Source organism: Equus caballus, chromosome 1 (genome assembly GCF_041296265.1).
Source record: "Equus caballus isolate H_3958 breed thoroughbred chromosome 1, TB-T2T, whole genome shotgun sequence".
Lineage (NCBI taxonomy): Eukaryota > Metazoa > Chordata > Mammalia > Perissodactyla > Equidae > Equus > Equus caballus.
In genome coordinates this window covers 108360851-108387328 of record NC_091684.1, presented here as the reverse complement: position 1 = coordinate 108387328, position 26478 = coordinate 108360851, and the positions used below count along the sequence as shown (strand labels likewise).

The 26478-nt window shown below is 41.6% G+C and overlaps 1 protein-coding gene across 6 annotated transcripts in view; it reads left to right on the top strand.

Annotated features, from left to right (window-relative positions):
• Positions 1–26478, top strand: part of AGBL1 (AGBL carboxypeptidase 1) — a 755364-nt gene that overhangs the window by 153949 nt on the left and 574937 nt on the right. For 2 of the 6 annotated variants that reach the window (XM_070266955.1, XM_070266984.1), the window contains 10 exons: positions 399–564; positions 1502–1569; positions 1696–1761; positions 6377–6493; positions 7806–8386; positions 9895–9978; positions 10207–10293; positions 12886–13034; positions 14262–14349; positions 22271–22415. In XM_070266955.1, the coding sequence (XP_070123056.1) occupies positions 399–564; positions 1502–1569; positions 1696–1761; positions 6377–6493; positions 7806–8386; positions 9895–9978; positions 10207–10293; positions 12886–13034; positions 14262–14349; positions 22271–22415 (1551 nt within the window). The remainder of the gene's footprint in view (positions 1–398; positions 565–1501; positions 1570–1695; positions 1762–6376; positions 6494–7805; positions 8387–9894; positions 9979–10206; positions 10294–12885; positions 13035–14261; positions 14350–22270; positions 22416–26478) is intronic. The other 4 variants (XM_005602809.4, XM_070266979.1, XM_070266962.1 and 1 more) reach the window with 3 other exon arrangements.

Genomic DNA, 26478 nt, shown 5'->3' with positions numbered 1-26478 from the left:
ACTTCCATCAATTCACCTACTCATTCTCTAATTTAGGCAATAACTCACACTGACACATGCATGGCTGAGGGAAGATGCTCACCTCCTCTTCCCTTAGCTATCCTGGATGACATCTTCCCTTAGGTGCAGCATCCTTTGAAAGACTTTCAAGTCTGTTTTCAGACTAAATTCATTCCCATAACATAGGAGCTGCAGGAAAGAAAGAAAAATGCAGATTATACGGTGGACCAAAGCAGATTCTATATTAGACAAAATTCTACATGAGAATGTTCAAATTAGACATTCTACATTAAGGATGTTTACTATCTGTCTAGGATGTGTGTAATTCATTACCTGAAATACGGTTATAATGGGACTCTATACAAGATTTCAGTGTCTGATATCTTCTCTTTGTTCAGAACTGCCTGGATGACAAAAGCTTGGAACCTGTCATCTCCATCGTGCTTCAGATCCTGAGGCAGTGCTATCCGAAGAGTCCTCTTCCCTTGGTCACAGCCAGCAGTGCTTATGCCTTCCCGGTCCCTGGGAGTGTCACCTCTGACCCTCCATGTGTTCTAACTGAAGGTAAAGAAAGTGGGTCACTATGAGCTTTATGATGAGTTTTTACATTTTGACAATATTTCAGAAAAATGCGGATGAAAGTAGAATCAGTTCTTTAATAGGTCAACCACGATTGTCCGATAAGCTAATTAGAGATATCTATGAAAAAGCAAGCTTTTCATATACAGGCTGAACAAATGCCAAGCTCACTTATTTTGTCCTTCATTATTAACTGTTGCCACTTTGCCTGGTGGCCATTGAAAGCCTGTAGGGTCATCTCAGCTAATTTTAAAAAAGTCTATTCACAATCCCACGATTGAGTCTCTCTGCTGTGTGTGCTGGTTCTGGAATTAATTTGCCCTGTGGATGAAATTGAAGTAAAACTATTGCTACTTACAACCCTATGCTAGTCATATTAGAATATCTGAAAGTATTGTTATCCAGTCTCCAAGAAGATTTTGTTGCCAAAAGATTCTGGTGCTTTCCAACCTCGTCCTCCTTCCATAGAACAGATTTTCCATAGGCATCATCTTGCCACAACGGTAGTAGGTGATTTCTATGGACTTTTGTTGAAAACAAGTTTCGTCATATCAAAATTAGGGAGTCAGTCAAGGTGCTAAGTTACCTTAAATTTTGCATGTCTGTGATCTTTAAACTTTGCCAATGTTAGTTGCATAAATACTTCTTCTAAAGTGAGTTGGGGAAACCAGAATGGTATTCATGAGTCATTTTATTCTGCACTGATTTTGCATTCAATGTAGGAACACAATTTACGCTTCATGATATAGTGCTCTCATGTGCCTATGTGCACACCATTTACACATACCAATAAATATTAGAGTGCGTTGGGATATTGTGCACTTAATAATGAGCCCCTTATTTGAGAGGAAGAAGTGGTGAGAATCCAAATCCAAGGCATAGAGAAAGCCTCACCCATTTCACCTCTTTTTCCCCCACCCAGAAGATTTTGAAGATGATGGTGATGAAGAAGTGGATAAGGATTCCGATTCTGAAGATGTGAAAGAGGAAGTAGGTAGACCAGCCTCTGCTTCTAGTGATCACCCCATTCACGTCTTACAAAGGCAAATATCACTTTCAGTGTTCAGCTAAGGCCAGTGCAGATTTTAAGGACCTGCGTTTGTACTTCCACTCTAGCGCCTGGCAGAGAGAGATGCTCAATACATGATGGCTGCTGTTACTGATTTCCAAGTTTTCATCTTGGTAGGTCCAGTGTGATATCTCATTGTAAAGTCAGAGGCTATCCTTTATGAAGGCTCTGAGATTCCATCAGGATGAGCCTTAGCTTGGCACGTAATGCTTAGGGTTGGCATGTTTAATCAGTGTGAACGACATTCAGGCAAAGAGACCATGGAAAGATTTTCTAGGAAACTTTTTCAAGTAGATCTCCCCTATCTTCGTAAGTCACTCTTCTTATCTACCCACTCTGCACGGGACCACTGCTCTGTACAATTCCGTTTTCCTCGGTGCCTATGTGAGCTGTGTTCCTTTGAGTTGCGTGGTGTACACTCTGGCCAGCAGGGAAGTGGTACCCTTTGGTCTCTATCCTATAATGACCTATCCTATAGAACAGAGATTAGCACACCTTTTATGAAAGGTTAGATAGTAATTACTTTAGGCTTTGTGGGCCATACAGTCTCTCTCACATCTACTCAATTTTACTGTTGTAGCATAAAAGCAGCCATAGACAGGATGTAAATGATAGGGCATGGCTATGTTCCAATAAAACTCTATTGACAAAAATAGGCAGTGGGACTTCATTTACTGACTGCATTCCTAGAAAAGGGCTTCTAAACATTGGCACTATTGGCATTTTGACTTTATTCTTTATTGCGGGGGACTATCTTGCGAATTTTAGGATGTTTAGCAGCATCTCTGACATCTACCCAGTCGATGTCAGTAGCACCTACCCCTATGCCACCCCACCTCCCCACCCCTAGTCAGTCGTGAACCACAAATGTCTCTAGGAATTGCCAAATGTCCCCCGGGGACAAAATCGTTCATGGTTGAGAACCACTGCTCTAGAATAATAGTTTATCTATGAATTATAATCCTATCTGTTTCTGTTGGTGGACAAGGACTTGGACAAGCCCCTTAAAGTTAAAACTCCTTAATTTTGTCATCTGCAAAATAAGACCGAGAAGTAAATGCTACCTTTTATGCTATTTCTGGAGATGAAACTGTAATTGAAAAAATCTATCTATCTATCTATCTATCTGTCTGTCTATCTATCATCTATCTATACATCCACCTCTCTTTTTCCCTCCCTTCTGTCCTTTCTTCTTCCCTCCCCTCCTACCTACCTATCTGTCTAAGGAGAAAGAGACTTTTTGAGTTCTCTGTCATAGTAATCACTCTCCTTGCTGATGGTGGTGGCAGACATATGGGGACTACCTCCTTGTCAGGTCTCCGGGTTAAGACTGCTATCGACTCTCTGGTGTTCTCAGGGTTTTGTTGTTAAATAGAATCGTTTCTGAAGTCATCAGTAGTAAATTGGCTCTTCGCTGTGGCTCAGCGGTGCAGGCCTATGGAGTACTTGCTGAATTATTTGAATAATACTGTGCTGCAGCAGCCATTCATCAATGCCACTTTCCCCTCCCCTCTTGCTTGCTCTTTGATAACTGACTGTCTGATACAGAGTGCCAGTCGCCTTTTGCATCTGATGTGGAGGGACAAGCTGCATGCCAGCACCTGACTTCACACAGCATTGGGGTAGAGCTTTTAGATTCTTTCCTTTGCCCCACTCTGCAGATCATGGTGGGTTGGGGTGGAGTGGAACCAAAACAAATAAACAAGTCCAACTGGGAAAGAAGCACAAGACAAATTGGCGCGGGCCTGGAAACTATTCATCAAAAGCCTTCAAGCCAAAGAGAAGATAAGAATTCAGTGCGTGAGCATGAGTTGTAGAGAAACGGGAGCATCGGAGTCAGCTTAATTCTGGGATCTTGCAAGAGCAAGGGAATGGGTGCTCCAGCAAACTGGGTTTTCCTTGGTAAACCCAGCAGCATTTTCTGCAAGACATGAGGGCAAGAGGCCAGGAGTGTTTGTTTCTGTTTATGGAACTGACCCAGGCCTTGAACTTGTGGCCTTTTCATTTGAAAATCTTAATTAATAATTGAGACCAGCCTCTTAGAAAGAATGATTAAAAGAAACTTACATCTGTACAGAGTCTTGAGAGTGGAAAGTTGAGTACTGTTCTTTGATTGAAAACTGTCAACATCAATGTAAGAAAAGAGAAACTTACAACAGATACAGACTAGGTATTGGCCATGTGTTTTTCTTCATGGGCACAAATATTAGATTTGGACAAACTTGGAAGAAGAGGAGGATAAACAGAGTGAATTCAAGTTCTCTTCCTTTCCTTCTGTCTTTCCTTCCTTTTTTTCTTTCTTTCAGGAAATTTCTTGGCTATGATCTACGCGTGAGGTAGCATGCTAGGTTCTTAGGGATGGTAATATGATACCAAAGCAAATAAGACAGTTTTTATCTTCAAAGAGTTCCCATCTAGTGAACTTGGGGATTGTCCCTACCAGAGTTCAAACTACCACCTTCAACAGGGAGGTGAACTCAAGTCTAAGATTGGGAAAAGTCAATATCAGAAGGGTCCAACTGAGGAGGAAGGGCCAGATAGCACTCTCTGGATTAGATGGGTACCAGAATCCTAGATGATGAAGCTTGTCTGGGTTGCTGTGAGGACATAGAAGCAAGTCCGTCCCTAAATAAATATAGATGAAATTTATAAGAATACAGAAGGAGGTGAGAACCTGCCTGAGTGCCTGGAGATTCACAGACCAAGATTCAAATCTTTGAGGACCAGAGATGGTCTCTGTTACAACTATTCTACTTTGCTGTTGTACTGAGAAAGCAATTGTAGACAGTACATATATGAATGGGTGTGGCTGTGTTCCAATAAAACTTTATTTATAAAAACAGGCAGTGGGCCATAGTTTGCCAACCCATGCTCTAAGGATAAGTAGGTCACCTAGTCATATATAAAAAGAATTAGGCTGAAGCTTGTGGGTTATATGACACTGCTCGCTCCAGACGCACCAACCTTACTAGCTGGTGAGGAGATGCTTCCCAATGCCTGCCAGGTTGCATTTCCATTGGTACCACCCTGGATCATGGCTGAAGCTGTAGGAGAGATGGTGGAGGCAAGGAGGAACAGAGAGATGAAGCTGGAAAGGACAAGAGTGTTGGGCTCTCCAAAACTGTGCTAAGGAGTTTGGGGCTGGTGTGCACTGTACCTGAAAATACCATTAAGTCAACCTCATGAGATCTATTTTTCCTTTAATTTGAAGTTTGGAAAAAAATTGTGGAAGATGATGGCGTATTGCATTTTCTTTTTTCCCTGGATCAGAATATAAACTTTTCTTTTCTTTTGGTGAGGAAAATTGGCCCTGAGCTAACATCTGTTGCCAATCTTCCTCTTTTTTGTTTTTGCTCCCCAATGCCCCTGTACATAGTTGTATATCCTAGTGGTAGGTCATTCTAGTTCTTCTATGTGGGATGCTGCCACAGCATGGCCTGATGAGCAGGATCCAGACTGCCGAACCCTGAGCTGCCGAAGCAGAGCACACTAACTTAACCATTCAGCCACGGGGCCAACCTCTAAACATTTATGTTCTGTATTTATTTGACTTAGGGAAGAATAATACAGGCTGTCAGGGTGGCTAGATTTTTCCTTAACTAACCAAATATACTCTTAAAACTTAAGGTAGATTTTTCTCTCCTATTTTATTAGGGAACTTGATCTAGGAGAGACGAGGAAAGGTGAAGAGACTGGACTGTTTGATTCTTGGTGTCCTTTCTCTCTACGATTCTACAACCTTTGGAAAAAACAGAAGTGTTTGGCGGAGAGTCACCATCACTGTTCAACTGCTATGAAATGATGATCTAGAAGAAAAATAAATGTCTGGGATTATTCAGTGGTGACTTAGTAAGGTTTTAAGTGAACAAAGGGATAAAGGTAGAGTAGGAGGTTACAAACTCCTCCCCAGGACTTGAAAGCCTCGGCAGTACCTGCTTCTCGAATCTTCCTCTATTCTCTATACTTCAGCCACCTTCTTTCTGGCAGCAAATTTAAGCTGTTCCTTCTGCTAGTAACTCCTTCCCAAAGTCTTAGCCCAGTCAGCTCTTGCTGTCGTTTGGGTCTAGTTAGAATGGTCCCTCTCGGGGAGGCTTTCTCAGATCACTCCATCTAGACTGCTTCCATGCCCAGTCTCCGTCACGATCGCTTTGCCCCTTTTCGTCATTTCCATGGCATTTATCACTGTTGGAAATTACTTATTCACTTGTTTACTTTCTTATTTCCTTCTCTCACTAGAAGGCAGTTCCCTGTGCACTTGGACCTCTGTTCCATTGTCACTGAATCTTCAGTAGCTCCAAGAATACCTGCTTATGCTTGGTGCTCATTAAACGTTTGTGAAGAGTGAAGGACCTACACAGCAAAGGTCAATAGGGGACTAGGGATGACAATACGATTACGTTGATGGTAGTGGTGATGAGAGAAAAAAATTTTTTATATCATGCTTTCTTGTTTGCAAAGCTCATCTCATTTTATATAAATTATTACTTATTTATGATGAGGGCTGATAAATACTGACATAAATGATGAGAAAAGTTGTATATCTTCTTCCTTTTTATTTTAAAAATACAACCCAACATATTAAATTATCCTTTGCATAGGCACCATTACAATTTGAAAGCAGGGGAACCACGTCCCAGGATTCTGAGCAATCATATGTGTAGCTTGTCTCGATGCTTCTCAGGGTGGCCTTCTTGACTGTGATATGGTCTGTTGAATATTCCATTGTAGGATGATGACTTGGAAACAGATGTGAACAAGCTGACTTCCAAACCTGGCCCTGACCGACCTGAGGAGGAACTGAGGCAGTATGAGGCGATGTGTCTTGAGCTCTCCTGTAGCTTTGAGGTGGGACATATGCCGTCGTTCTGCTCCTTGGTGATGCTTGGTGGGGTCTTTGTAGAAGCTGGGGGGCCAAATGGAGGTCTCCAGATGGAAGGCATTTCTCATCATTGGCAATCTGCCCCTTAGGTCTTTCTGAGAGAGAAGCAGAAGGCTAAGCAAAAATGTGAAAAATATGTCCAAGCCAGGGTGCAGGAAGGGGGCCCAGAGTCTGACACCTGACAACTAGGGTGGAAGGAGGATGAAAGTACACATTGCTGCCTATTGTCTGGGGGCAAGGTGCCCTGCCCTCCCCACCTTCCACTGGAAAAGCAAGTGAAAATTCCTGATGATTTAATTGTTCCCTTGTCAAAATGCAAAAGTTGGGCTAGCTGGCTTTCTGAAGGTTGCCAGACTGATTTCAGTATTTCTTTGTTAGTGGAAACAGATTGAGAACCTTCATACTTGGTAGTGTTAATCTGGTGGCTAGTTGCTGCTGCTACTACTGCTGTTGCTGCCACCAAAATTTTGGACTTTTTGTTTGGTGGGGGAGGGAAGATTAGCCCTGAGCTAACACCTGCTGCCAATCTCCTTTTTTTTGGCTGTCGAAGACTGGCCCTGAGCTAACATCCATGCCCATCTTCCTCTACTTTATATATGGGACACCTACCACAGCATGGCTTGCCAAGCGGTGCCATGTCCGCACCCGGGATCTGAACTGGCAAACCAAGGTCGCCAAAGCGGAACATGCGAACTTAACCACTGTGCCACTGGGCCAGCCCTTGGACTTATTTTTTCTTATGACTCTTAGTAAATCACGAATTTGGTCACATCTAAAGGTACAATCTAAGTCGCACAGAAAAGGGAGTTAATATATTCTATTTTACTCCAGGAAGCAGAAGGGGATCAGTGTGTAAATTTTCAGGGAAGGGAATTTCAATTCAGTGTAAGGGATATATTTTTTTAAACAATCAGTGATCCTCAAATAAAGGCACTTTCCTTGCTCAGCAGGAAAGGCACCCCCTTGGGGTGCAGTGAAGTCCCTGTAAATGAGATTGTTCAACCAGACTGTAAATTCCTGGGGGTGTTGCAGAAGGCATTTGTGTGCAGTATAGAATTGTACTAGACTTGCCGAAAGCCCCATTAAACTTGAGTTTCTATGATTCCACCATTTATTTGATTCTTGAAGCTTAGACTTTCCCTGGCTGACCTTGGAGAAAGCTTCCCAATTCGTAGGATTTATGCTTAGCTCTGTGCCCAGACAGGGAGGACAGGAATCGAGTTGTATTCTCTGCCTGGGAGGAAACACTAACTGTTCTTTTCCATTTTAAACTTGAAGGATCTGGAGTCCAAACCTGGAGATGATTTGAGCTTTGAGGAGACTCAGTATGCCAATCACCACCACATTCCAACTGCTGCCTCCCTGAAGAGGCATTGCTTGAGTAAGGACCAACTCTCCTGGGGGCAAGAAAGGGAAGACACAGGCCGGACTTCCCTTCTGAGCACAGTGAAGATGGGGAGGTCCTCTGTGCATCTAGCCTCCGGAAAAGCACCTGGAATGAACCCATACCAGAATGCACAGTCCAGTGGTCTTGGAATAGACTCTTCTGGAAGTGAAATCCCTGACATTCAGGCTTTCCTCAATGAGGATGCTTGGGACATAGATGCGATGTCCTGCCCGAGGATGAGTGCCTCCTTTTCCAATTCCACTAGGCCTAGAGATGCTACGGAAGTAATAAATAAGCTTCTGCAGACACATCCCCAGCATATTCCCTTCCATGATCCCTGTCTTTACATGGCCAAAGCCAGAAGAACCAGATCTGTGGCTGACTTCAAGATGATGGCATTTCCTGATCTCTGGGGACACCGTCCACCTCCCTCTGCCCAGCCCATGTTGGAACGCAAATGTGGAATCCAAAGGTGATGGTGCTACTGATTTTAAAGTTATATATTTTTTATCTTCTTTAATACTTTTATAGGTGGAATGGTTTGTACAGATAGTTCTACTCTCTGTAGGAAAGTGAGCATCATGCAGGAGCATATTAAAGCCCTTTGGGCAACTTTTGCTAAACACATGAGCTTGCTTCCCTATTAGGACATTTGAGAAACAATGTGGGGCAGTGGCAGGCATGTGTTTCCTAAAAAAGAATTCCTTGGATGATTCTAATGCAACCCCTTACCCCATATGCATTGCAGACTGCTATGACAGGGAAATATAACCCAGTTTCTCCAAATATGGGGATCATCCCTCAAAGGAAGGTTCTCAGAAAAGACAACTATGGATTATTTGGAATCTCTGTTGTTGTTCACTGCAAATTGGTATCTATCTCCTGTTAATGACACGAGGTGGTGTACCTCCATCCCACAGTCACAACCTTGTAGAACCTGGCTTGGCTTGGAGAACAGTTTTGCTGCATCACTGAAGATTGAATGGAAAAAAATTCATTCTCCAGGGAAGAAACATTGGGTGATGGATCATTCCCAGAATGCAGGAAAGGGAGCTTTGCCTTTGGCTCAGCATAGTGAAATTAAAATGAAAATTAGTAAAGCCAAGAAAAAATTAATTTCCCTGAAAAAAAATTGAATATGCATTCACTAAATCAGTGGAGCCAGCGTGCATTCCAGAAGTTTCCTAAACTTGTCCATTTCATCAATACCTTGATGGTGGATCCCAAGAGCTGCTCCCAGTTGGGCTTCTGGCTGGCTTCTCAGACCTCAACCCCTGCGCATTATCTACCATATTCAAGTTCCTGAGGGACATACCAGAGGGGCTGGCCCAGCATCAGCTTTCCCTTGGAAAGGGCACCTTGCCCCTCAGTCCAGGCCTTTTGTCTCCCTCTCCCTCCCTCTTCTCCCCTCCTCACCCCAAAGACATGGATTGGAAATTCAAGGAGAGAATCTGAAAGATCTTGCTTCCTCCCTTTTAGTTAAATCTCCCAGATATTGTTGTTTCTCAGACGGAAGATTGACCTTAGTCTTCTGGAACAGACAGAGCCCATGGAATAAGCTGAAAGGCTTGTTGGATCCTCATGGATCTTGAGGATGCTAACGGTCAATAATCCTAATGTCACGCTCAAAACTGTCTCAGTGCAGAGGACCCTCTTATTCACACAAAGAGAGAATTGCAAAGTCTCTTAGATTCAATGCTCTTGACAAAACTCTCCTTCAAACCAAGAACCCCCTAATGAAAATCTGACATCACTGCTTCCTATATGCCTACTGCTCAGTGTAGTTTTATTTATTGATAAAGAAGAGGAGGAAGGAGGGCCATACTTTTTTTGCAACCTTTCAGCTCAAAGCTGGGGCATTATTAAACTTTTCTTTCATATTTCTTCAGTGACTCTCAAGGCCCTTCCCAGATGACCATAAGATGAGTGGGGTAAGGAGTGAGGGCCAACCCTTAAAATGTTTCCAATTTTCCTTTCCAGGATCAAGATATTTGAAGATATCCGGAGACTCCTCCAGCCAAGTGACATTATAAATAAAGTTGTCTTCAGTTTAGATGAGCCTTGGTAGGTGGTCTTGAGCATCAGTGGAAGAGGGGGGTATGGAATATTCTGTTAATGATGTGAGAATAAGAGAGTTTTATGCTAGTAATGAATTCATTCTTACTTCTAAAATCAGCAAGATGAAAATTCAGGTTAAAGATCTCTAAGAGAAAGCTTGTCTCTAAGAAACATCAATGTGTGCCCATGAATAGCAATAACTCATATGTTCACATGTTTCTTATTTCATGACAGGCCTTTGCAAGACACTGCCTCTGATTGTTTACGGTTCTTCTCCAAGTTTGAGTCAGGAAATCTTCGCAAAGCCATCCAAGTGCGTGAGTAAGTAAGAAAAGCCACGGGCGTAGCTCCTGGCAGCTCAGGAGAGCAGGTGGTGACCATCTATTCCCTATTCTCTTTTCAGTGATGTTACATTGATAGCTTGAGATCAGCCATGTTGGGAATGTTTACACCATGAAAACTGGCAAACACTGCAAATGAAGGTTTTCCTCTCCGAGAGTCAATTGTTAGACGTTGACCAGCGTACCACTAGGGGACTCCCTAGCTGATGTCGTAACAAGGTGGAGACTAGAGATGAACTGTTATGAATATGCCTATGTTCCAAATAATGGGTCCATATTTTGGTGTGAGAGCACTTTGACTGGGATGTTTATACTTCTGTTGATACCAGCATTGGTTCTGTTGACATGGCAGCATACACAGGGTCCCCTATTCCTGTACCTTCTCATGTTTGTTGCTCCCGTAGCTGTGTACATAAGTGACAAAAACCTTGGGCTCCCCATAGAAAAGTGAGCCATCCTTCATTCAAGGGGATGCTCAGTGCCATCCCTCTCTGAAGAATCTATCAATGGGCTCTTATTAACAGAAAAGGATTTCACAGGCAAAAAAGTCTAGAGCTGCGCAAAGTAAAAGGAGGGAAAGAAAACAAAAATTTCCAGTCCCTTGCAGGCAGAAGAGACTGTTGTTCTTGTTATAATTCTTTCTATTATAACAGTGCTGACTTGCTACATACCAAAAAGCAAGATATATAACCCATCTTCTCTGGGTGAACTTCTAAGAAAACAGTTTAGAATAGTAATGGTGTTTAAGTCTCGGAATCAGACTTTACCTCTTTCCAACCACGGGACTTTGAGCAAGTTACCTAACTTGCTCCATGCCTTTATTTCCCCACCCACGAAATGGGACAGTCATAGAAGCCATGTCACAGGGATTTTATGAGACTGAGGTAACATACATACAGCTCTTAAAATAGCACCTGGTGCATGGTAAGCACTCAGTCAACCTTAGCTCTGACTCAGGGGTGCATGTTCACCACGGCTGGAGCTCCCCATTTAGTAAAGCTCAGACCTGTGTTGTATCCACCTGCTGAGTTATTTTTGAAGTTTTCCATTTTTCAGGGGAGGTGAATGGACATCCTTTTTTTTGTATATGGAGTATTTCAAGGAAGCCCAACATGTAAAACCTGTAGAAATTGAACTATTTGGGCTGGAGAAGGGAAGGGCAGTTATGTGAAGATTCCTTCTCAGCCTTCTTCTCTTTCTTGTTTGTCAGCTCAGTTTCTACTTCTTCCTATGGCTCCTGCTTTTACTATTCCTTCTGTCCATATATCATGTTTAAAGCATCCGGAAGAGGAGACCTAATTAGGAGTCTCCTAGTGGGACACTGATCAATCCAGCATGTGCCTGAGCTGCTGGCCTCGCTCGGGTCTCTTTCTCCATGCATCTGCCTTTGGTCAGAGTGTAGAATCCTAAACCAATCAGTGGTGGTCAGGGTAACATCAAATGACAGAAAACAACCTTCTTACAGGAAAAGAAATTTTATGATTACTTTTTGGAGAGAGCATTGTGGGCACAGCAGATGATTTGAGGGTCATAGATTTTCCAGAATTGTTCTTATGAGTGCCACTCAGTGGGTTATGCTTCGTTTGTTGTATGGTGAGCTCAATGGTTAGAGTGTGACGCTTATGGTGATAGTGTGAGGGGTCAAACTCCATCACTTAGCTCTGCTCTGCTTGTGTCTTACATAAAGCTCTACCTTTCTACAGATATCACTGGAGAATGCCATTTATCAGGGGTCCAGAGAGGGAGAGTAGGAATGGCTTAGGGGAAAACCATTACCTTTTCTAGAAGAGCATACCAAGGAGATGGGACACTCATATTTTTGCAAATGAAATATCCTGATGATAAGGTTTAAGTCAAAACAGCATTGCTGATTCTGTTGCTAAAGCTCAAAAAAGTAATTACTTTTGAAGACATAGTGACTGGGAGAGGACATGAGACCCTCCTGGGGTGCTGGAAGTGTCCCATATATTGATTTAAATAATTGTCAAACAGGTGTATCCAACAAATTTGTTTAAATTCATTGAGTTGTACACTTAAGACTTGTGTACTTTACCGCATGTAACTTAAATCAATTAAAAAGGGAAAAAACAAACACACGACTCCTGAGTTGGTAGCTTAATTCATGTTTGTCACTTTGCTGGGGATTTACATATATTATACTACTTAATCTCTACAAACAGCACTGCAAGTTTAGACACTATTTCCATTTTCCATGTGAGGAAACTGAGGCTCAAAAGTAGTGTCTAGCATCAAATGGTAATGGTATATCCAACCAGATGTGACCGAATTTTCTTGCATTTTTCCAGCTAGATAGAAACTTCATTACAGTTTTTAAAAAAGATATGCTGCAGTTGTGTAACTGACTCTTCTAGTACCAAAAAACCTGCTCCCCACCCCCTGAATTTCCAAAGCCAGTGTCCAATATTGTGAGATAGGATGACAACTATAACAAACCAGCCACCTGAGCTCCTGGGTCTTAGATCTGTCATCCGGAAGCTGAGATGTGTAGGTTCTCAGTGTTGGAAGTGACCTTAAAGACTTTAACCCTGCGATCTTGCTTCTGCCTTTGCAGGTTTGAGTATGACTTGTTGGTCAATGCCGATGTGAACAACACCCAGCACCAGCAGTGGTTCTACTTCCGGGTGAGCGGTATGAGGGCTGCTGTCCCTTACCGCTTCAACGTCATCAACTGTGAGAAGCCCAACAGCCAGTTTAATTATGGTAAGAGCTTCTGGGGTAAGACTTTCTGGACAACACCAGGAATGACATCACTTTGTGTTTGGATTATTACCGGAAGCCCTGCTTGGGTTCCCAAAGGGCTTGAGGTTGGGCTGACACATTTTGGCTGCCAGGAGTGGCAGGAAGATGGCCAATCTATGACAAACTGCTGCTGTGGAAGGGGAAGCTGGAAATCCTCACTCTGCCATGGAATGTTAATGGCACGCAGAACATTCTACTACTTCCTGACTCCTCTGCCCCACTTTGAACTTTGTGAGGTTGGTGAGCCCTCACATTTATTCCTTCTCTCCATTTCCTAAACCCACAGTAGCAAATGTCTTGACCTGTTGGTCACAAGACCGAAGAACAACAAAGTCCAATCGGACAACACTAATTTGCATTCTAAGAAACTCTGGAGAAAGTTTAAATTCTCATGGCTATCTGTGGCCATTTTGGAGGAGACATTCAAGGGACAAAGACTGCTCAGTAGCCTATATTTATTTGGAATGTTTCCAGGAATGGGAAATTCTGTGTGGTATTGCTGGCTCATATACCAATTTGTTGCGTGGTTTTGAGTAAAAAGTAAGTTATTCCTAGATCTCTAGGATACTAGGCACAGGATACTGCCTCTATTTACTAACTAAATAGACCCCTGCAGGTATAGAAAGAGAAAATATGAACCTTGACTCTTGTATTCGCTTTGTGTGGCTGCTGTAACTAATGTCACAAACTTCGTGGCTTAAAACAAGACATTTATTCTCCTACAGTTCTGGGGTCCACAGTCTAAAATCAGCTGCACTGGGCTAAAGTCAAGGGGTTGGCAAGGCCATGCTCCCTCTGGAGATTCTAGGGGGTTTCTGTTTCCTTTGCTTTTCCAGCTTTTAGAGCTACATTCCTTGCGTTCTTTGGCTTATGACCCCTTCCTCCATCTTCTAAGCCAAAACTTCTTCAAATCTCCCTCTGCTTCAGTCACATTTTCTCTCTTCCGTAACCGCCTTCTGGCTCCCTTTATAAGGACGTTTGAGTGCATGTATCCCACCAGGATAATCGCCTCATCTCAAGATCCTTAACTTATCACATCTACAAAATCTCTTTTGCTCTAACAGGTAAACATTCACGGCCCCAGGAATTAAGACCTGACATCTTTGGGGGCCATTATTCAGCCTACCACAGCTCTCTTTCTCTTTTCTCTTTCCCTCATGGATTAAGTCCTGCTTTTATTTTGTGTAGGGATGCAGCCAACTCTGTATTCTGTGAAGGAGGCTCTTCTTGGCAGACCCACCTGGATACGGATGGGCCATGAAATCTGTTATTACAAGTAAGTTAGAGTGTTGTTAGTGTCCTGTTCTCTGCTCTTTCATTCCCTCTCAATTTCCTGCTTTTCCATGTTGATCTTGTAAACCTTAGCAATCTGTGCTTGTCTGCTATACTTGTTGTCATTCTGTTCCAATGGGAAATACCCTGCCCTTCAGAGGCAAAAGCATGTTGAATGAGACCCCCAATAAATTCCAAGAAATATCTTTTGATTTTTCTGAAAAATCGTCGATCCTCATTTAAACACATTAAAACCTTTAGACTTGTTGTTGGATATTAGAAGTTGTACAGGCTCAACCTGTCATTAGGGCATCAAGCCTTGGTTCTACACCTGTTTCCATTGGTTCCAGTGCATGAAAAGGCTGAGATGTTCTGGCCTATTCCTATCCATCCTGTGCTTCCGTTTGCCAAAGTACTTGAGAGTAAATATGTGACAAATATACTTAAGTAACTGTTCCTACACAGCATGATGATTTTCTGGAAAGAATAAAAGAGGGAGGTTTTCAAAATTCATCTTCAACCCTTGATCAGTAGCCAGTTTCATCAATTTATCCTGTAAAGTTGTAATGAAATTTAAATTATCCATAACTTTTGATAAAAGAAATGGATTCCAGATCCATGAATTGCTTATGTGTGCATTTTCTTTTGATGGAAAATAAAATTCAAATTTGTAAGAAAAAAAAGGTAGGAATTGTTAGGACAGGTAGAAACTATGTAATTAATTATTAGCTCATTGTTAGTTTCTTATAAAAACAGGTAGGCTAGTATTTATTTTCTTGGATAAAGTAAGTCATCTCTTTCTGAGATTACAAGAGGCCTCTAAAAAAGCATTATCAGACATTCTAGAGTATAGGATTGTTATCAATATCAAAAATAAAGAGAGTATGTACTCTTATGCCTCTTGGCTTTTGAAGCTGTGAGGACAGGATGCATAGAAAAGGTCAAGAATCTTGTTGCTGTGTCAGACACAAAGGCAAAAATCACCATACAGATAACAATAGTCTACAAAACAGAGAGCTAGGCCGACTAATAGTTTGTAATAAAAGAGTTGGCAGTCTTCAGTGCTTGATGTAGTAGGATATGGACCTGGGTAGCAATTTCATTGTATGCTTTAGGACAGTAACAAAATATTACAATTCTGTTGGTTTTCCATTCCCCTGTATGGCTATTACTCCCTGGCCTCCCTATCTTGAGACTCTCAGGATCTTTTTATGGTCCAAAGAGATTTAAACTAAAATCATCTTGAGGTGATAGAGGCCACAACTGCAAGAAAATATAATGAAAGTCTAAATTTGGACCTTGGTGTGTCAAGAATAACTTTTAGTGTCCTCTGAAAATGATAACCCGAAATAAACGTGAAAGACCTGGCTTGCAGCTGGCTTGGATCTGGAGCTTAGTAAGAGATGGGCAGACATAGCATTTAGCATCCTTTCCCAGTGGGGTACTCCTCTCTCTGGAGGCTGCTTGTCTTGGAAGTGGAGAATAAGGAGCAGGCTTAAGGGAACTAAGCATCTGCCAAAAGGAGAAGGAAGAAGAAGCCACATGTCTAAAAGCACAGCCTTGGCCTAAGGAAAGCCAGTGTTAATGTTAATAGCTTTTAGATTCATTAACAAGACAATTGTTATGTGATTAAAGAGCAACAGAGGGGTAATATGAAAACCATGAATGTGTAATGTAATTCATTTTTCATATTCCAGCCATGAATACAACAGAGATGAAAGGATAAGATTGCTACATTGTACTGTAGTTTGTTTTACAATTGTTCACCACATTGTGTTAACAAATTTCCAATAATGTGATCTAACAACAGGATAGATATGTGTATCTCTATTCAACCACAAATCAGAACACCTCTCCCTACTGTAGAGTGCCATAGATTATACAATCGATTTCTCCCCTTTTACCCATCACAATCTTTGAGTTGATCTGCTTTAGAAGATTTCTTTGTTTCGTTCCTGCCTTTATTGTCTCTGATGTATTAATTTGGGAGAACTTTACTTCCTCATTTCTTTGTCTCCAATATGTCAACAGAAACTCAGAAGTTCTATTTCTACTATGCTGTCAAATTCCCAGATTTAGTGCCATGTTCTAAAGGGGTGCCAGGGTGCTCATGGTGGAGAGAGAACCATGAGCCACGTACCTGGATATATATGGAGGGTGAAATCAAAAAGGACGCTTGGAAGGAATAGGGTATTCATTTCCTTCAAAAGGTGACAGCAATGATGATCCGTTAAGGAGGTGGGCTGGCTGCTTTGTGGGTCCGGTCATCATCGTTAGAAAGTGGTCTCTGAACTATTTTGATAAGATATATTTATGCATGTACTTCTAATATAGATTTGTTCATAAATTATCTTTTAATCAATCATATGCACATTACTATATTATGTTTACTCAATCATATGCACATTGCTATGTTATGTTTAGTCAATCATATGTACATTACTATATATTATGTACATTAGAAACCGTAAAAAGTTAAGAATTTTAAATGATGAGAAAAAAATGAAACAAATAATAATTTTAAATGTCTGCCTAATTGTTAAATTTTTATATTATTGATAACTCAGGGCATACTATACCCTTAGGGTTTACCGTGAAAAATATAGTTGGAAATAGTCTTTTGGATAATTTTGAAAAATTTGCGTTAACTTCCCAGATCCAATAAGATTATTTTTATACAAATAAGAATTCTTAAGAAAGAGCTAGTATTAAGAGTAGGAGATGGGTCATGTGCGTGTTTCCAGTTTCTTGGTCATTTGTGCTTGAAATTTAATATTATCATCAATCTATGGCTTCTATGCAGAATTAAAAAAAACCTAATAGTCGATATTGTGAAGTTTAGTTTAATTTAAATCATATGATCTGTAAATCCACTAAAGTAGGCTTCTGCAAACTTAAAGACCTTGCTAGAAGCTAAAAGCAAAAGAATGAGGGAGGTGGTGAGCCGTTTCCACTCTTCCCTCGGGAAGCCTCCATATGAAAACCATAGATGTAAAATGTAATGTACTTTTTTATATTCCAGCCCTCTAACAACAGAGAAGAATGGATAAGATTTCTGTGCTGTAATCTAGTTTGTTCTATAATTATTCATCTCATTAAGTTGACTTGGACCGCATAAGGGCAGTGGTGTCGATCCCCATATTAAACCTTAGACAACTTAATTTCTTTCTTATTACCTAGCTCATAATAAATTTAAGGAGAAATTCTAATATTTTCTCCCTGTGTTCAGTCAATCATCTTGCCCTTCCCCTGCAGTACCTCTTCCCACTATGAGACCCCCCTCTCCCACCCACCTTGCAAACCACTAGGCCAGAAAATAAAAAGTGATCTTCTGGAGGGACGAACATAGATAGGCAGACACATTTTTCCATGCCTCTCTTAAAAGTAAGCAGGGATAGTTTTCATTTCTGCTTTATTTACTTCCCTGTGGTTTGCTTGTTTCTCTAAGGTACACACCTCACACCTTTTCGAATTCTTTCCCAGCTCTGGTCTAAAGTAATTTTGGTGCTGAAGGGCAGATGGAGGGAAGTGACATGCTCAGAGTGGCCATGTAATACACAACGGCTGATCTCTTCTGACATTTATCTCTGCTCGTGAGAGGAGATGGAACAGCTCACTCATGAAGATGAATGTCATACAAGAGCTCTGCCATCACGCATCCTTCCGAGGGATCTCAGGAGAGAGATTTGGTGTTATATAGAATATTAGAAACCCTGCAGACACAGGGAAGCCTGGCCACTTGGCTGCTCTGCCGCATTAGATCCTGTTAAGTGAAATGATGTACCCTTGTTAAACAGAGCCATTGCCATTATAAGATTATCTAATTCACTCTCTATCTTGGCATCTGCTTACTTCATGCACGCACAGAAAAAAAATGACTTCCCAGCATATTTTTAAGTACAAATGAAAATAGATTGAGTTCATAACTATGCATTTGTGTACTTTGCTCCTTGCTTCATTGAAGGCTTTATGATTATAAAAGTGCAGATCTTTCTAAAGATAAATGGTTCAGGGAATGGAAACACAAAGGGGAGCTTTTAAACTGTGGAATGGCTAGATCTAACCAGCCTGGGTCATCTTTGACCCAAGATGACGTATGTAGGATCTTGATTTTCGTCAGGCTTCTTCTCCACCTAGAAGGGTAGATTGAGGAGAGAAAGTACTTGGAATCATTAATGGCGTGACCTTGGGAAAATTATTCCAACCTCTCTCAACCTCAGATTCCTTATCTGTAAAATGGGATAATAATGGTATCTCCCTGATAGAGCTGTCCTGAAGATTAAGTGAAATGAGATGAAGCATGTGGAAAGCTTAGAACAGTGTCTGATACACAGTAGGTGTTCAACGAATGTTAGAAATTATTATTAACAATTAGTGGAACATCTGGTGGCATCAAATACCAATGACGCAAAGAATCATAATGATATGGATCGTTTTCACCAGCTCTCAGATGGGTTCTTTTACATTCCTTTTGATATTTTGGACTTTACGTTTATAGGCAGCCCTGATTTATGAAGACCAAAACTTCAAATTCTTACTTGCTGAATTGGATCAAAAGCCCTCTTGTCTTTTTATCTGTGCCTAAGAGATGGATGATGTAATGAAAATAATCTTGGTCTTGTGGTAAACTCATACCTGGGGTTGAGTCCTGCTTTACTATGCTTGTTGTGTGGAGTTGCTCAAGACCTTTAATATCTGTGAGCCTCAATTTGCCCAGCTGTAGAGTGTGTGTAATAATACCTTGAAAGGATATCATTAGGATTAGAGGTAAAATACGTTAAGCATCCTAATTATTACGCTTGGAGTCTAAGGCCATTTATTCTACAAACATTAACTGAACAGCTACTAAGTTCAGGTACTGTGCCAAGTATGAAGATACACAAATGCATAAGCATAAGCCCTGCCAGAACGTGTCGGCAGTGAGCGAGAGGCCCAGTGCGATAAGAAGTAGGCAAAAGGGCAGGTATCTGGGAAGGCTTCCTGAAAGAGGAAACACTTGAATCTTGAAGGAAGAAGAGGAGTTGGCTGAATAAAGAAGGAACGAGTCCTCTTTACAAAGGAAGAACATGGAAACCTTTTAAAATATGAGGGATGAATGTTACTGCCTTACAAACATCCCTCAATATGTTCACATCATAGTTGGGAAAACAAAAATAACTTGTTGATGAGATCTTGCTTTATCATGGACGAATTGAGTTGTAGCGAGCCAAGTGTTTCCCTTTAGAGACATAGCAAATGTTTCACTTTGAAGAAGGTGATCTTGGGCAAGTTTAAAAATCTCCCAAGAGGAAGGTTTCGTTAGAGTCAAGTCACCTGGATTCTCCTTCTATGGTACCACCGCCAGGAGACGCCAGTGAGGAAACCTGATTCCTTTAGCTTCAGCTAAAGTTTAGAGCCTGGACTAGGATTGTAACTGAATCTCCTTTAGCGGAACTTCACCCTAAATGAGGTGATATGCATTTTCCTTAAACTCAGCAGTCTGCAGCCATCCTGGAGAGGGCTGGCTTTTCAGTGGGGAGCGTTTAGTCTTGCCCACGAGAATCTTGCTCACTAAGCTACAGCAGTGTATGTGTGTGTGTTGAGGGGAGTGAGAAGGTAGATTTCAGATAGCTAAAACCACCATTCGAATTCCTTACCCTTACCTTAAATCGCTAGGACCTGGGCCCGCAGATGCTCAGAAGCGGAGGATTATCCCATTTAATTTCTCCTTCACTGTAGCTGCTCCTTCCCTGGAGTGCAGGTTTGGTTGGAATGGCAGCAAGAGCATAGGGATGTGGATTTCACATTCTCACTTCCTCTCTCTTCCTTGTTCTTGCCTGTGGCTGGTGGGGTAAGGTTGAGTTGGCTTCAATGTGCCTGTGATTTCAGTGTCTTAGTAGTACAGTGGGAAAACTAAAAAGAAGCAAGACTCATGTCAAAGCAGACTACTCCCATGGGCCCTCCTGGGCATCTACTAATCTTGAGGAAAGAAGCAGGCTCTGTCTCCACTGTTTGCGGGTGAAGAACTTGGGGATGGTGAGGCACCAGATGTGTGTTTCCACCTGCCTTTACATTCATGAATATGTCTATGTGGATGTGTGCGTGTGCACATGTATGCATTTGTCTGCTCACACATGTATGTTTCCAGATGAAACTCTCTTCCACATTTTGATTGGTTGTCAAAATTTTGGCCATTTTGACTGGCTCATTTCATTTCGATTGGCTCTTCCATCGTAGAAGGGCATAATTGACTAGGTTCAGCTAGGTGTAAACTGAATTTGTGTTTGCAGTGGAGCCTTTACTAGTGAAATCAGAAAGAGGGTAAAAGGTAGAGCGTATATGGCTTGCATGCTTTCTGAGCTAACATCTGCTTCTTTACATGCTGTCTAATAACCAGAGCGCTAGCTCTGGAGTAACTATAGAACTTTGGGGAGATCTGGAGAAAGTGGACCCAATTAGATATCAAGATTAGATGGCAGCAGGGGTGAAAATGCCTTTTTGAAGTTTCTAGTCCTATAATCGCCAAGGAAATGACACCTATTAATGTGATGCTGAAAAGCTGGCTAGGATAGTCACTTTGGGCTTACACTGTGGTATCCTTCTTTCCCTAGAATGACCAAGGCTTGAGGATGCTGTATTGGCAGAAACTGAGGCAAGAGAAATGTATCAGGCCATAATTCATGGGACTACCACTTCTCTTACTCCCATTCTTAGTTTTATAAATATCAAAACCCCACAAAACCACAAGAAACAAGATAGTAGACTTCTATTTCCTCCTCTCTTCCTTGCTTGATCGTTTTGCTTTGGTGGTAGTGGGGGGTGGCACGAAGGCAGCAAAAAGTCAGAAAAGAATAATCCATGTTTTTTATATTCTCAAGAACAAACAGAATAATTACATCATTTTTTTCCTCTCCCCACTCTTTTCCCCAAGAAAATCCAAAAGCACAATGGACTTGTAAGCCAATGTTGTAAATGTTCAAAGGTGAAATTACATCTTTGGTGTCCGGGTGGGTTTTGCATTATAATGCAGCCTTGATGACAACATTTCTCAGGAAAGCCTGCACAGCTCTCTCAGCATCAACAGACAAGGCGAGAGCATAACTGGCGGTGTGTGGGGAAAATATTGCTCAGAATGTACTTCTGGGTGCAATTTACTTTGATACTTTTCCTGAAGTATCAAAATTGGTTCTTCATCTTTGATAAAGGAAAATGTGCATTCCCAAGCTATAAGAAGCCGAACCATATTTGGGGTGACAAACATATTCCTTTGGGAAGAAAGTATTGTGTAGCGGAAAGAACAAAGGCTTTGCAGACAGACAGATCTGGGTTCAAGTCCTGTATTGACCACCTACTAGCCCTGCGACCTTTGACAAGTTAGTTTTTCTAAGCTTTTGTTTCTTCATCCACACAATGGGTTGTTGCAGTGATAATGTAAGATGATTTGTTAAGTGTCGAGTTGGAACTCAGCATATAGTAGTGATGGTTTGAGTTGGAACTCAGCATAGCGGTGATTCCTGAGAAGCCCACTTGGCAGGTGGAAGGGGAAAGAGGAGCTGTACTCTGTGTTATCTGGGGAGAGGCAGGGGTTGGAGGAACACACATTTGGGTAACAAAGTGTATGTCTGCAATAGAATTCCAGGAAAAACAGAATTATTCACATTTTCCTCTATTTTCTAGCTCAGTGACTCTGTAGCCTTCATTTTCAGACACAGCCAGGAAGGCCCCATGGCATATATGCCACAATTACGAGACAGATGGACCAGCTTACACGTTGCTGATCTGGCTCATGACCTGGCAGTAAGCTCATTTGTACATTTCTCTGTTTTCTAAATTCCACCCAGAGTGTTTTGCCAGTATGTAACACAAGAGGTATATAGCATCTGGAACCCCAAATGACTGTTGCCCCACCTCTCCCTCATTCTCCTCTCTTCTCCTTTCTCTTCTAGAAATCATTATCACCAGAGTGCAGCTGTCACAGGGGGAGCATCTGGGAAGTGTTATTATACCCTCACGTTTGCTGTCACCTTCCCGCATGATGAAGATGTCTGCTACCTGGCCTACCACTATCCCTATACCTACTCAGCCCTCATGGTAACTTCCTCTTTACAGCACTACCCCAGCAGGACCAAGGGGCTCCTGGAGGTTTTGCTGGGGACATTCAGGAGACATCCTGGTGGGGAACTTTGCCTTCCTGAGGGAGCCAGGGTTTGTTGTCACTGACTTGGTGGCTTTATATTTGTCCGCTCTCCTTCCTTGGACAGAGCATTAGGCTGAGGTAATGACCGTGACATTCTGAAGGCCCAAGTGGCATGTGATGTGCCTCATTGGCAGGCTGAGCATAGGCGGCATGGGAATTTCTCAGGGGCTCTATAAGATGCCCTCAAGTTAAACATGAAGTAGTGAGATTGGAGTGGGATTATCAAGTTGAAATGGGGTAAAGCAATAGCATAAAGTGAGATGCAAATTTAGAGGACATTCACTCATTGAGAGGAGGGAAGCAGAAAGCAGGAAGATGAAACTTGGAAAAACTCTCTGAGTCTGTGAGCAAGCAGCCACTTCAGCTTTCCAGTGGTTGCCATGGCCATGGGCTGGAGGCTGCAGGAAGGGTTGAAGCTGGACAAAAAGTGAAAGAAGAAAACACTGAGTCACTGCAAATGAGGGCCACAATCTTTTTATGCAAGGAGTGTAGTGTAAGTCAGCCCAAACTGGAAGTTACCATTCTTCTGTCTATCAGACCCTGCAAAATGTTCATTAGGCAAATTCCAGCAAACTGCTTAACCCATGCAGTTTTCTGTCATTTAAAACAGTTGGCAAACTATCCCTTTCCCCTAGCTATTTCAAGGATATCCTGAGGATTAATGAGCTAAAGTATCTTCTATAAAGCACTTTCATTCTTCGTGTTAATGCAAAATGTTATTAGCATATTTATAATAATATGTGTATATATGAGTGTATGTATCACTTAGCCTGAAGGATGAGCATTTTCATTTTTAAGTCTGTGATAAGGAGTTGGGAAAGATAATAACCAAGAACATCTTTGCCTTCAAAAGGAATGTGCAGGTATAAATGAAAATTTTTCTCCATCGAGAAGGATTATCTTAAACCACTTGGCTGACTGCTTCCTGAGAGTGCATCTATCCTGCTCTCCATATGTTGTCTTGCCTAAAGAGAGATTTTTACTGTTTTCCAGATTGCAAAAGATACACAACTAGTATTATTTGTGTATCACACTTAGAGATCGCAAGAAGTTAATCCAAGAAATGTGCATCACAAGCTATGCTGCAACAAGCCATGTTTGTTAGAAAACATGCTTGTTGCCTTTAGGGACCCAGAACAGTCTAGATTCATGATCCCCTTCAACAGCTGCTTTTATTGTCTTGCCTGTGAAACAGCGCACAGGGAAAGTCTTCCAGGAAAGGGATTCCTGTTTGAATGTGTGTTTGCCTTTTCCACTGGGGGAATGATCCGTGGGTCCAGGACACTGTCTTTTCACTTGTTAGGATATCTTAGACCCTGCTGAGATTCTCAGTGTTCGTATATAAAACTTTACAACACAAGAGATTTGGGAAATTGTCTAATTCAGCCTTGTTATTTATAGATGCAAACATCGAGGCCTAGAAATCTCACATCTAGCTAGTAGCCAAGCAGAGAAAGAGCACTGGCCTTTGACATCTGTTCCTGTGCTCTTTCCACTTTACTGTAGAGGAATGTAGAAGGAATTCAAAAGAACTTCTGCTCTGGGATCAGATCAGTGTCCTTGCTTGCTGTCACATACACTAGCTACTACAACTGCAGTCCACTTTTATAGGCACAGGTTGTCATCACGGTGTGTGATGATATAATCTCTGATAGTTGAGTTGAAGTCATTACCCCATGGTGGTTTCTATCTATGATGCTGAGTGCGGTGGATGTGGTTCATCTGGGTAGCGTTGTTCACCAAACATGGTCCCATTCTTATTCCAGAACGCTCTGATGGGTTCTTGCTAGGTGCCTACGAGCTGAAACTCCTTCAGCCAGGCATTGACTAAATCTGGCTTCTTACTCTGAATTTCAGACTTTGAATCAGAAGGTGGACACCTAGCAAGAACCCATCAGAGCATTTTGGGATAAGAATGGGGCCATGTTTGGTGAATAACACTGTCCAGCTGAATCACATCCATGGCACTCAGCATTATAGATAATAACCGTGGGTTGATGACTTGAACTCAGCCACCATCAGAGATTATATGATCACACAACTTGACGATGACATGTGCCTATAAAGTACCTACTGCAGTTGTAGCAGCGATTGTAAGTCATAGCTTGTGCCTCTGGGATTCACGTAGCTTTTGTGCTCTTCTCAGATCAGAGCTCAGGGTCTACAGTTTACAATCAACAAAGAGCTCAGGAGCCACTGGGATCAATGTAGGGGTAATTTCATCTTGAGGAGGGACAAAAACACAAGAAAAGAGAACTCCCTTCCCCCAGAAACTTGGTCTCCATGAGAGGGAGAGAGAGGTCTTGTTAATTGATGCTCAGTGGCTTGTTACTTAGCCTATTGACTGTGAATCTTTTCCCACTAGGGAGATTTGAGGAGAGTTAATGAGAACGAGAGACAGGAAAGGGGATAACTTTTCATTTCTCCTAAATGAGTAGAACAGAGTAAGAAAGACAATTTGTTACTTGAAAGTGAAAAATGCATATACTCATTTTTAGGTTTTACATTTCCAATAATGCATGGTCTTTGTCTTCCCTAGGCTTAAGACAATAATTGACTCTGTGACTTCTCTTAAAAAACCCTTCTTCCCATCATGGACAGAATGAGTACATTCTGTAATGCACGCTAGTCATTTTTATTTTTGGATATGTCCTAAGGAGAAACGGTTTTTCTTCCAACAGATCAGTGATAAATTAAATGTGAATGATACCCTAAGGGCAGAATTAACTGTATGTTACTTGGGGGTTATGCTGAGGGGCGGAAAGTACATTTCTACGTAGAATTCATGATTTGTAAATCTCATAATATAGACTATGTTTGATAATTACAGACATTTTTATAGCAGAGGACATGCATGTTGGATGTTTTTCAACATGAACACAATTTTGCAACTTTAAAAATTTCATTATTCTCTTATAATAAGAGAATTAGTATTTGGTTCTTTCAAACTGATATCTTCCAGATGCTTGCCAGGAACTCTGCTGGATAATTGTCCAAACTATGGTATTAAAATAAAGCTGAAAGAAAGAAATACAATATTATTGCAATTATGAATCAAGCGAAGAAGTTCTATTTTAATCATCCATATCAAGCTATCAACAATTGTAATGATTGTTAAAGTGTTGTTAGGAATACTTGTTAAAGTATTTGGGTTATGTTATGGATTGCCCCTAGGTAGCCAGTAGTATTGGTTGAAAATGGAGCCCCAAGAGAGTTTCTGATGGACATTTTAGAGGGTAGGAAAATGAGATCTCACTGAGAATTATAACTGTATGAGTTGGCAAGAGACAAGAAAAGTGATCATAAGTTGATTCCATATGTTGGGAGAGCTTAAGGCTCTTAAAGGGTAGAGCATGGTTTTTCACCAGACATATATGTACCTACTGTGGTAGATGCTACCACCATTATCCGTAGATATGAAATGGAGTGTAGTGTAGGGCAAGAAAGGGAGAGAGAGAGAGAAAGAAAGAAGAGAGAATTAGAATGCAATATGCACAATCTCATATAAAGGGCTCAGAACAAATGAAGAGTTTAAAACACGTCAGTTGAGAAATGTTGACTCACATGGTAGATCAAGGATGCAATGAGCTAGTCATAAATCAGTGCTGTCTGTCAGGTAATCAATAGACAGAGCCTTATCCTTTTCTGGGCCTAAACAAAGGACGGGCACCAATAAAAGGTCCTGATGTTAAGGAGGTGAACATGAAAGGCCATTTTAAAGGAGCCAAGATGTGCATGAAGGGTGAAGTCGTTGATCACACGGACCCCTGACTTCCAAGGTCTTGAGCACAATGTAAGAACAAGTTTTGAAGTCAGACAGGCCTGGATTTGAGTCTGAGCTCTGTGTCTTCTTGCCGTGTAGCCATGGGCAAGCTATTTAACTTCTCAGCACCTCGTTTTTCTCATTCTCTGTAAAACGGGAAACATAAAAGCAGTTACCACATGGGTTGTTATGAA